Here is a 12,357-nt window from a genome sequence, read left to right as displayed (position 1 = left end):
CACTGTGTGACTGAGAAGGTACACTGCAGCAGGTATTTTCCTTGAATGATATCATTGCCATTGGCATTCATTGGTGTTATTCAGGGGGCATAGATTGGCAAATGCTGACATTTGCAGATCACGCAAGAATACTGGCCGCTGTCAAATTTTTGATACTGTAATGTTGGAATAATGTTAGTGGCAATATAAAAAGTTATCTCAGTGTTGCTGTTTTCTTGTTGCATTTAAAATTCCAAAAAGCCGTTTTAAAGTGTGTTCTGCTATGAAACTACCTAATTCTGAATCAGACCGTTGGCCTATCAAGGTCAGCTTTGACTGGCAGCAGCTCTCCAGAATTGCAGGCAGAGGTCTTTTGCATCAGCTATGACCTGAGCCTTTTAGCTGGAGGTACCGGGGATTGAACTTGGGACCTTCTGCGTGCTAAGCAGATGCTGTCCCATTGAGCTGCAGCCCCTTTTTCCTAAGATCCTTACAGGTCAGTGGTCTGCAAGCTATGGCCCAAATACCTCTCTTGGGAAAAAAAGAAGCTGAAATCTTTATGGGAATGGGCAGCAAAGAGTTTGATGGGAGTTTCTTAGAGATGTTTTGTAGAAAGGGAAATGATAGAGGTGAACAGCTGCTAGTAATCCAAGTGGGAACCATGCAGTTTGTGAAAAGGATCGTGTAGGATGCTTCTGTGTATATTTGAGTCCAGAATATTTGTTAGTTATTGTGAGACTGGCTGAGTGACACTGACTTATAAACAATTTGTAAAGAAAACTAAGATCATGGCATCCGGCCCCATCACACCTTGGCAAATAGAAGGGGAAGACATGGAAGTCATGACAGACTTCGCATTCCTGGGATCGAAGATCACTGCAGATAGTGACTGTAGCCATGAAAAGACATTTGCTCCTTGGGAGGGCAACTATGGCAAACCTAGGCAGTATAATAAAAAGTAGAAACATCACCCTGCCAACAAAAGTCCGTACAGTCAAACCTATGGTATTCCCAGTAGTAATGTATGGTTGTGAGAGCTGGACCACAAGGAAGGCCAAGCGCAGAAGAATAGATGCTTTTGAGCTGTGGTGCTGGAGAAGACTCTTGAGAGTCCCTTGGACTGCAAGGAGATCAAATCAATCAGTCCTACGGGAAATCAACCCAGACTGTTCACTGGAAGGTCAGATGCTGAAGTTGGAGCTCAAATACTTTGGCCACCAAACGAGAAGGGAGCACTCCCTGGAGAAGATCCTGATGCTCGGAAAGACAGAAGGCAAAAGAAGAAGGGGACGGCAAAAGATGAGATAACTGGACAGCATTACTAATGTAACTAACACGTATTTGAGCAGGATGGTGGAAGATAGGAGGGCCTGGCGTGACTTTGTCCATGGGGTCACAAGGACTTGACTGTGCGACTGAACAACAAAAAATATGCAGGGGTCATATAGTAGAAAAAGAGGTGCTGGAGCTCATTAGCACATCTCATTTGCATATGCCACGCACCCCTGGCATCGCTGGAAGGTGTACTAAATTACATCACCTCAGCATGTACCTTAAAATGCTTCTTGAATTACAATGACCATAATAAAACCTTACTCCCATCATACTTTTTAAATTACTTTCTCCTATGTGGCCACAGTGGCATGATGAAGAGTTCCATCTGTCTGTTTTATAGGTTTGGGTTATTATAATTTTTTGTGGAGGGAAATATTAGAAAGTTTGTCAAATCACAGAGTTCAGCAAAATTCTCATAGGGTTTGAACAACGGAGCTCAGAAACAAATATTTTTTGGGGGGGAGGGGGTTTAAGAAAAAAACCCCAATAAAATTTGGAGGTTCCGGAGCTCTGCTCCTGTGAGCTCCTGCTCAAAATGAGGCCTGTTACTACCAGGTATCAATAATGTTAAAGCATATCAATTCGGGGGGATAGCCACATTGCTTTGAAGCAGCAGAGCAAAGCTTGAATTCAGTCGCACTTTTAAGATCAGTAAAGTTTTACTCTGGGTATAAGCTTTAGCATGCATGCACATTTGCCCTGACCTCCGGGCAACTCATTCCACCAGCTAGGGGCAGCAATGGAAAAGGCCCTGGCTCTCGTTGATTTGAGCCTCACTTCTCTGATGCTGGGAATTGCCAGCAGGCTTTGAAACTCGAACCGAAGTGCTCACTGGGGCATGTGCAGGGAAAGGTGGTCCCTAAGGTATGCAGGATCTTGGCCATATAGGGCTTTAAAGGTAATGACCAGCACCTTGAAGTGAATCCGGTACACTATCGGTAGCCTGTGCAGTGCTTTCAGCATAGGCTGAATGTGTTCCCATAAAGGAATTCCCATTAGTAGTCTGGCTGCAGCATTCTGCCCTAGCTGAAGTCGCCGGATTTGGGACAAGGTCATTCCCATGTAGAGGGCATAACAGTAATCCAGTCTCGAAGTGACCGTTGCATGGATCACTGTTGCCAAGTCGTTGCGTTCGAGAAAGGGGACCAACTGCATCTGGATATGGTTCATACTGGATTAAGGCAGTTTGAAAAACCTGCGTATAGCAGTCAGGTAGCATACAGCATAATAAAGGAGTTTACAAACAGATGCGAGAACTGAATAGATAAGAAACTGGTATCTTTGTTAAGCCCTGGGGGTTCCATTGTCCCGAGCGTTATGATAACTTGTAACTCAGCAATCTCCCATTCTGGTTTGTTTCTGAAATTGTTTTGCAATAAAATAAATCAGATTTTCTTCTGTTTCAAGTGTATAGTTTGCTAACGCAAATTAGCTTTCTTACAGTGGTTCCCTGCTCTGAATTTGGTTTCTTCTTGTTCTAAAACTTTATGTAACTTATGAACTGTAAAAAGTTGCGGACACCTGATATAAATGATCGACTGGTTGAAGAGTCAGTAGCATTTTACTACTGGCCTTTTCTGTTTTGTTTTAAAGGCACCTATATATACAAACGGAGCCTTCTGTGTAGAAACCTTGTCAAAGATCAGCCAGATGGACAGAGCATTGATTGACAAGTGGCTGTCAGCGACTGCAAAAAGTGAAACACGCCAGAAGGCGAAAAGGTATTGATTGTTTCACTTGTTTTATGAGGAAATGGGAGAGCAGATAGCCCCATGGTATGTGCCTCAAACCAAAAAATGGCTGCCACTGTCTGTGGACTTCTAATAGAGAGCTACTGTGTAGAACACCGCTGCAATAATGGTGTTTCTCAGCTGTTCATGTGGAGATACTGTGGCATGGTGGTAGACCCCCCAGTCACTTTGTGTGCAAAAATGTCCAGGCTCTGCAGCATATCCAGTTGATGGGTCTTGGGTGGTAGGTATGGGTTAGATAGGTAGACCTTTGCCTCCCTCTGAGACCTTAAAGAGTTGCTGTCCATCTGAGTAGACTGTAGCGGGACCTAGAAGGACTTGATAGTAAACGCTTTTGTATATTCATGTGATGGATCTTTCCTCAAATGTGATGGACATGTCAGAAGAAGATATTGCATTTGTACCTTGCCCCTCACCCTGAATCTCAGAGTCTCAGAATGGCTCACAATCTCCTTTACCTCCCCCTCCCCCCCACACACAACAGACACCCTGTGAGGTAGGTGGGGCTGAGAGAGCTCTTGCAGCAGCTGCCCTTTCAAGGACAACTCCTACCAGAGCTTGGCTGACCCAAGGCCATTCCAGCAGTTGCAAGTAGAGGAGTGGGGAATCAAACCCGGTTCTCCCAGGTAAGAGTCCATGCACTTAACCAATACTACACCAAACTGGCTGACGTGCTGTTCTTTATAGATGTTTTCCATGAAGATAGATCCAGCCAAGTTGGTGTGAAGCAGTAGGCCTTAAAACTTTGTTTTATAGATGTTTGCAGGCCTTGAATTCAGCAGGAACTCACAGAAGCACAGCTCCTGAACCTTTCTGAAGGTTCCCCCTCCTCCCCCCCTTAGGTGCAGCTGAATAACAATCCGTGGATGAGCTCCACCACTTATTTTTCTACAAAACAACTCCTGGATGTTTATATTAGATGTTTGTTTTTCTTGTAGAGAAATAGAAGAGATATTTTCTTCACCTGCTTGTTTAACTGCAAGTTTCTTAAAACCTAGGTGAGTAGTTGAGTTTTTGCAGAAAGTTGGTGGCAAATAAGGTGTTCATGGGTGGATGATATGTTGCGAGCCTTCTTTTTTCTCCTTCTCTTATGCTGTATCTCCTTTAGGTCTGCCCTGGAAAATGGCTGCTGTATAACAGTTGATCTACAAAAAGCAAGAGATGTATTCTGTGAGCTTAGCAAAAGAGACTGGATTGCTGGCAGGGTAAAGAATTTCTTAGCTTATGACAACATGGTGGTGGCTGCCATTGATACTGAATTGTGTTCAGAAATAGAATATATTTTGAAATCAGAGGAGAGAGATTGTAGATAGTCTACAGCAGTCCTTGCAGAATTGCAGAATTTGGTATTGGTAGCACAATTTTGCCTCCCAATAATTAATTTTCTAAAAAGAACAATCAAGTTTCAAGCCCTTATTAACGTTGAGATGAGCATGAATATGTGTGAGCAGTTCTTGAGAAAATCACAGGCAGTACATAGAGGAACTCTGACTGGTCATAAATTTTGGAAGAGTAGCACAAGTGTAACAAAATAAAGTGTGGCATTTTTCCAGTGGAAGCTCTGATGCTGCTGTGCTTTATTTGCATCAGCAGTGGGGAAACCACCAAATCTCAGCCCCATGGGAGCTCTTCTTCACATCACCTGTGAAGTACCAATGAGATAGTGCAACTACCATGACTCTTTTAGCTGTGGATTCAAAGGGGCATATTCCCAGAAATATACCAGTTCTTTGCTAGAACATAGACTGTACCTGCCTTTCAATCTGTACTTCACTGAACAGTGCTGTTTTCAAAATGGCTGCAGGTCTCGTTCTCTCTGCTGAACCATCTGATCCCCTCCCTCCCGTTGACTTCTCCTCACCAGGAGGCCCTTCCCTGCTTCCTTCTGCTGCCTGAGTGCTCTAGCGCTCTGGAAGCACAGAACCTGCAATCCTTGGCTCTGCCCTTTGCAAAAGCCATCAGTGGCATGAGCAAGCGCTCTTCAGACCTTCTGGGTGAGTTTGGAAGGGATCCTACCCAGTCCCTGTGGGAGTGAATGACTCAGGATGTCTGGACGTTGGAGGACACGACATCCCTCTAAGGGTATATAGGTGTTACCTCTTTGAATGGGATGTCTCTGTCTTAATGTGGGAGCTGCCCTCTAACCCCTCCTTTCTCTGTGTCTTTTCTCGTCCCTCATTCTCTGCATGGAGTCACATGTTTGTACAGGTCTGTCCTGCAGAAACCGTGCCATCATGTTTCCATACACATGATGCTGGATTTAGTTAACCACTTGTGATAGGGATGGTACTCTCGGGGTTACACTTTTTTGTCTCCTTTCAACGGCAACCTATATGTGAACTGAATCTACTTTGATTTGTTTATTTATTTTATTGGACTTCTAACCACCACCACCACTCCCGTAGCAATGTTAAGTTTTACTTTTTGCAATATACTTCTTGGGAGATTAATTATTGCACTCAGCAGGGCTTTTTTTGAGTAGGAGCACAGTTCCGGCTGGCTTGGTGCCAGGGGGTGTGGCTTAATATGTAAACAGGCTCCTGCTGGGCTTTATCTACAAAAAAGCCCTGCATGAAACAATGGTGATGTCATGGGGTGTGGCCTAATATACAAATGCATTCCTGCTGGACTTTTTCAGCAACGAAAGCCCGGGCACTCAGTATCATGCTTCTATGACTAAGCAAACTTTCCTGTATTAACCAAATATCCCAGTAGCAGTGTTCCCTCTCGGCTGAATTAGTGTGAGCTAGCTCACAGTTTTTTAACCTCCAACTCACACGTGTTTGTCTTAGCTCAGGAAGGATGGCCCCAGAGCAAACTGATTTATGTAGCAGCTCACAACTTTAATGTCAGTAGCAAAGTAGAATTTTTGCTCACAAGACTCTACAGATCAGAGGGAGTATTGCCCAGTAGTCCTTAGTATAGTGTCCAAGGACGCTGCGATGTCCTCTGCACTTCTCGTGGTAATCCAGTGAAATGGGCACTGTGAAGGCAAGACCTGCTATTGGCTGCCAGGCCTTCATGCCAATAACAGGGCTTTCCAGTCTGCAGTTGCTATCAGTTGTTAGTGGAGGATCCCCAAGTAAGTGAGCTGCGCTGCAGATCACCTGGGGGAAGGGCACACCATTCTTCAACTGAGCTGCAGTGAGTCTGGATAGGGGTGGCATCTAGAGCAGATCATACTGCCCACCTCTTGGGCTGTGGCAAGTCCAGATGGATGGGCAGTGCCATCAGTGGAACTCCGCTGGGGAGGGCTGAGGACCTGTGCAGGGGATGGCAGAGTTATTGGACTGCAGCTGCAGCAGCTTTTCTCCAAGGCTCCTGCCTTCCTTAGTTTCCATTTGTTGTTTTTCCGTAGCTTTGTCATCTCTCTGGTGGCTTGAGAAAGTATGGATAAGAGACAAGGAAACCAGGGGAAGATGGTAAATGGAAAATGAGGAAGTGAGGGTCTTTGGAGAAAAAAACAGCTGCAGTTTAGCTCACAGACTCTTGGGAACCTCTGCATTTGAAAGCCCTCTCTTCACTTCATCTCTCCATGTTGTTCCTTATCCTCTGGGTTTGTGTGTGGTTATTCACCTTATTCTTTGCCCTTTCTCTGTTATTCTTAAGGCAGAAATAAAAGGTTGGTCAGTCCCACCTCTGACGTTTTGCGCTTGGCTCTCTCCAGTGGGGATCCATTTTGTAGTGGAACTCACTGTCTTCTGTAGGGTTACCAGCCTTAAGTTGAGGCTTGGAATTCTTCTGAAATTACAGTTGAAATGCAGACTAAGCAGATCAGTTCCTGTGGGGGAAACTGCAACTTGAGAGAGCCAACAGCAGAGCATCACAACCCTGCTGAGCTCCCTCCACAAGCAGGGCTCTCAAATCTCCAGAGATTTCCCAAGCCTCTGTTGAAGTATCACAGGTGCTCACAGGGTCCAAAAGGTAAGGAATCTCCAAGTCAGGGTTTTAGGCTAGGACTGAGGAGGCCCAGGTTCCAACCCTCACTCTTGCCATGTAACCCCATTGGATGGTTTTGGTCAAATCTCTGTCTTGCACCCTGATCTGTCTCACAAGGATGGGAGGACTGTATACTTTCAGGGCTTTTTTTGTAGGAGGAACTCCTTTGCCTATTAGGCCGCACACCCCTGATGTAGCCAATCCTCCAAGAGCTTATAGCAGGCCCTGTACAAAGAGCCATGTAAGCTCTTGGAGGATTGGCTACATCAGGGGTGTGTGGCCTAATAGACAATGGAGTTCCTGCTTTAAAAAAAACAAAAAGCAGTCCTGCTCTGCCCTAAGTTTCTTGGAGGAAGGGATGGATGAAACTTGTAGATCCTGTGTCTGTTTCATGAATTCTGTTTTAACTTGAAATAGCCAATGGCTATGCAATAAATTTTACTACTACCGCTGCTGCTGTTACTATTACTACTATGTCTGTTTCATATCATTCCTAGCTGTGCAGTGAGTTGTGTGGTGAAGAATGTGTAATTCTTTAATCTTCGTTGAAGAAAAGAGTTGCATATTCGTTTCCTGTCCCTCTTTTTTTCTTCCAGAAAAATATTGGCTATCTTTGCCCGTGCCTTTTTTTGACAGAATTGTTCAGATGTTTAAGAAGGCTGTGGTGTCACAGCTCCCTTATTACTATGTTCCTGGCCATTGCCAAGAAGTAATTCCAGTCTTGGAAGTGCTTCAAAAACTATATAAGGTAGGCAGTCTTAGTAAGGGCTTGTGGTTTGTGGGTTGTTTTTTGTGTGTGTGTGTGTAGTGCATGTGTACATGAGCATCTGGAAGTCATGGCGACTTCTGTTGACTGACCCCTGCTGGGGCCCTGGAGGATATTCAGGAAGGTGGCTGAATAAAGCCTGCCCCTGTCTTCCAAACTGCTGGTATTCCAAGTACTTTCCAGAGTCGACCCTGCTTAGCTGCCAAGATCTGAAAAGATCAGGCTATCCAGGTCAGGGTGGCAGTCTTGGTAATCCTTTTGAATGGCTGGGAGACACGATGACACCGTTTGTCTAAATGTTTCTGTAAGCGCAATTGTATAAAAATATGGCAAAAGGCAGGACGGCTGGAAAGAGAGACAGGATAGGGCACTGTGAATTCATATAAATGTCATTGGTCTGAACTCAGATGGCATTTGTCATTCAAGGTAAACAAGAAGACTGGCTGTAAACTTCAGCTGAGCAGCTTCTGTATTGATGAGATCTCCCAGAAAATTGACCTTTGTATCGATTTAATCAGGTGGCATGCCTGGATTGATAACTCTGTGAGTATTTGTGGTCTGTCCAGTTTGTGCGAGCTGCATAAACATATCCTACAGAACTTCTAAGGGTGCAGCATCCTGTGCATCTGCACATCTTAGGGAGGGGGTTCACAGCTCCAAAGGAGGTCCTATGGTTGTGAAGGAGATCCCAGGTTCGAATGCCAACTTCCAGTTAATTCCAAGACTACTTGCGAAGAGCTTGGATGTGTTTCCAAGTGCCTCCTTTTCAGAGGCAGCTCAGATCACAAATGTTGCCAGACTGGCATTTTTCCATCTAAGCTAGGTCAGGCAACTGGCCCCCTTCCTGTCTCACCCCAACCTAGCCACAGTGATCCATACAATGGTCACCTCCAGACTAGACTACTGTAACTTGTTCTTTGCAGGGCTACCCTTCAGACTGACCTGCAAACCTTCACTTAGTAAGATTTTTTTTTGTTTTAATGTTTGTGTGTGTACTTATGCAGGGCCTGTAAGGCAGAAATGTTTCACCAGGCTTTCAATTGAGGACAGTGACAGCTAGCACCTTCCTTCCTTTTTTCCCATCTCCCCCCAGAAGGTCCTCCCTGAGTCTCCCCATATGCACTGCTCTGAGTGTCTGGAAGAATAACACTTTGGGTGCCATTGGGATTTCTGAATTTTTTATTGTTTGACTGTTTTAATCTGTATCGATGTGTTGTTTTAAATTATGTATTACATACCTTGCTTGATGTACATCACCCAGAGCCTGGCCTTGGCTGGGACTGGGTGATTCAACAAATCTTAATAACAACATATTAATAGGTCCAGAATGCAGCTGTGCAAGTGCTTACAGGTGCACCATCTAGAATCCGCATTCAACTGGTGCTCTGCTAACTGCACTGACTCCAGTTTGAATACCAGATCAGGTTCAAGGTTTTGGTTTTAACCTGCAAGGCTCTACACACTCTGGGGCCAACATATCTTCGGGATCATCTCTCCTTCTGTGTCCCCCAAAGAGCATTGCACTCTGGATGATAATCTCCTGCCAGTCCCCATCCCAAAAGTATTTTTTAGCCTCAACCTGAGCCAGAGCCTTCTTGGCTTTGGCTTCAGCTTGGTGGAATGCTCTTCCTGATTATATCCAGGCCCTGCAGAATCTGATGCCATTCCACAGAGGCTGCAAAACAAATGTTTCACTGGGCTTACGGTTGAGGCAGTGAAGTTCCATCTGAACTGGCCTTCTCTAGCTCCTTCCTCACCATCCATCCTGTTATTGCATTAGCTTTCCGCTGACACATAGGTTGTAGAACCTTACTTTTAGAAGCTTATTTGTGCCTTATATCGCCATCTTATTTTGTTCGTCCGTTCATTCAATTTTAATATGGTCAACGACCAGCCTCTGATTTTATTTAATTTATTGTTGTGATAGCTGTTTTTATAACCATGGTGTTGTTTTAATGTTATTATTACCTTCCCCGGGCCTTGCTGTGCAGGGGAGGGCAGGCTATAAGTCCAATAAAATAAATAAGTAAAAGCAAAAAAAATATAGCAGCACAACTGGAAAAACTATCATCATTTTCCCCTGGTCTAAAAAGAAGGCAGAAAACATGTTGATGCTGGGCAGGGGTTAATGGGGCAGAGACCCGAAGAGGGAAGAAAGTCTGTCTTATCTATGGTATCTTCTTTCCTTCCCAGCATCCTTTGCCTTCCATCTCTTTCTGCTGCTTTCCTTTTGTTTTCAATCCCATAACCAAGATGGCGTTGTTTGACCTTAAGTCTGTTGCTGTGCAAGAGGTAAGATGTAGTACCTAGAATGTGTTTGCCAGTTCCCTATTTTATTTATGTATATGTGTATTTATTTTAGATACTTATTAGCCTTCTTTCTCCCTTGTGGACACAAGGCACTTTACAATATAAATAAAATATATTTTTTTAAAAATCTATTACAAAAACTCACAGAAAATCAACAATTTCAAAACTCCAATTATGACTGCTAATAAAAAATTAAATCAATCAAAAGCAGTCCTGAATAAAACTGTTCAATTGCCTTCTGAAGACTGGCCATAAGTGGGCCAGGAACACCTCCTTGAGAAATAGGGCTGCCAGTCCCCAGGTGGGAACAAGGAAACAAAATCCTTTAATTTCAGTTGTCTAAACAATTTATACAAGTCTACCCTAGTTTGAAAAGGGTCATAATATGGGGTAGGGACAAAACTCAATCCCAAATTTAGAACCTGTCTTTCCTTAGAAGACAACTCATATGAAGAGAGGTTAACCACTACATCCGTCTTCTCCCCCTGGTGGGGCATCTGGATAAAAAAGATTCCCTAGATCTATTGTCTCTCAAATAATATTTTCTCCTGGAAGCACTCTCATCACCAGATGAGACTGATGATTCTTCTCCCTCCAAGATGCCAGGGTCTGACCAACCATCTGCCCAGCTAACCCATTTACTAATGTTTTTTGCTGACCACCACATGTACACCTGTGATCTTTCATAGTCATTGGTGTCCCTTTTAAATTTTTTAACCTTAAGTTCTTTCAATTTGGTTTCAAATTGCTTCATTTTTCCTACTAGCTCCTGGAAATTAAGATCATATGTATTTTGGGTAGAGACTTCTTTAAGTGCAGCAATGGTCTTTTCTATCTCAGTCTTAGTATTAGTCACCTCCACTAATGACCCTTTTCAAACTAGGGTAGACTTGTATAAATTGTTTAGACAATTGAAATTAAAGGATTTTGTTTCCTTGTTCCCACCTGGGGATTGGCAGCCCTCCATTAATTATTAATAATTAATAACATTAAATCCAGTGAGCACTTGTTCAAAATAGCAGCCCACTGTGCTCTGAACTCCTCATCATCTACAAACATAGCAGGAGGTTTCTGAACCCTCAAGCCTCGTGGTATCATGTCTGATGTGCAGTAGTCTCTTAAGAAGACAGCATGTAAATTCATTCTTATTTCTTTTTTCATCAAATAGTCCAAAGTAGACCAATTAGTAGACTCATTACTTTGTGTGACTTCCAAAGAGGACATTACCGTAGCAAGTATCTCACTCTTATCAGACTCAGAAAATGCTAAATAATTCTTACAAGAAGACATACTCAATTAGGCTAGTACAACATACCAAGAGTATCGCGGCAGAAACGAACAAGGAAACAAAAAGCAAAAAGCCCCACGTGAAGCCAGCTTCTATATCAAATTACATAAACAAGAAAAACCATTCATATATAAATAACTGTATTTAACCCACATATATTACTTTCATGAAAACAACCACAATACTCAGTCCTCAGAACAAAAGGAAGCATTTACACCAAGAATTATTTGGCTGCATCCATTGAGAGACATTCATCATTTGGAAGATCACACCAGGATTACATGGAAAAGCTGGACAATTTTACCATATAAAGGAAAAGAACTCTTGGTGTAAATGCTTCCTTTTGTTCTAAGGACTGAGTATTATGGTTGTTTTGATGAAAGTAATATATGTGGGTTAAATACAATTATTTATATATGGATGGTTTTTCTTGTTTATGTAATTTGATATAGAAGCTGGTTTCACGTGGGGCTTTTTGCGTTTTGTTTCCTTGTTCCTTTCTGCCGTGATACTCTTTGTATGTTGTACTAATCCCCAGGTGGGGGCAGGGGATCCCCCAGTTTGGAGACCTTCCCCCCACTTCAGAGTCATCAGAAAGCGGGGGGAGGGAGGGAAATGTCTGCTGGACACTCTATTATTCCCTATGGATTCCAATTCCCATTGGGTATAATGGAAAATTGATCTGCTGGTAACTGAGGCTCTGGTGGAGCTGTTTTTTGATGTAGATGCACCAATTTTGCATCATAGCATCTAAAGCCTCTCTCCAAAATACCCACCAAGCATCAAAAAAATTGGACCAGGGGGTCCAATTCTATGAGTCCCTAAAGAAAGTGCCCCTATCCTTCATGATTTCCAATGGAGGGAAGGCGTTTAAAAGGTGTGCGGTGCCTTTAAATGTGATGGCCAGCGCTCCCTTTGGAGTTCAGTTATGCTTGTCAGACCCTTGCTCCTGGCTCTACCCCCAAAGTCCCCAGATATTTCTTGAATTG

The 12,357-nt window shown here is 43.5% G+C and overlaps 1 protein-coding gene across 1 annotated transcript in view; it reads left to right on the top strand.

The window, feature by feature from the left end:
- LOC132577338 (probable E3 ubiquitin-protein ligase HERC6) overlaps nt 1-12,357 on the top strand; it is a 36,436-nt gene that overhangs the window by 12,168 nt on the left and 11,911 nt on the right. The window contains exons 9-16 of the mRNA XM_060247070.1: nt 2,908-3,035; nt 4,004-4,063; nt 4,174-4,270; nt 4,870-5,059; nt 7,601-7,752; nt 8,197-8,295; nt 9,920-9,931; nt 9,964-10,062. Coding sequence (XP_060103053.1) covers nt 2,908-3,035; nt 4,004-4,063; nt 4,174-4,270; nt 4,870-5,059; nt 7,601-7,752; nt 8,197-8,295; nt 9,920-9,931; nt 9,964-10,062 — 837 coding nt within the window. The remainder of the gene's footprint in view (nt 1-2,907; nt 3,036-4,003; nt 4,064-4,173; nt 4,271-4,869; nt 5,060-7,600; nt 7,753-8,196; nt 8,296-9,919; nt 9,932-9,963; nt 10,063-12,357) is intronic.

Source organism: Heteronotia binoei, chromosome 9, assembly GCF_032191835.1.
Source record: "Heteronotia binoei isolate CCM8104 ecotype False Entrance Well chromosome 9, APGP_CSIRO_Hbin_v1, whole genome shotgun sequence".
NCBI classification, from domain to species: domain Eukaryota; kingdom Metazoa; phylum Chordata; class Lepidosauria; order Squamata; family Gekkonidae; genus Heteronotia; species Heteronotia binoei.
The sequence above is the reverse complement of the archived record's forward strand: the minus strand, read 5'-3'. Positions and strand labels throughout refer to the sequence as shown.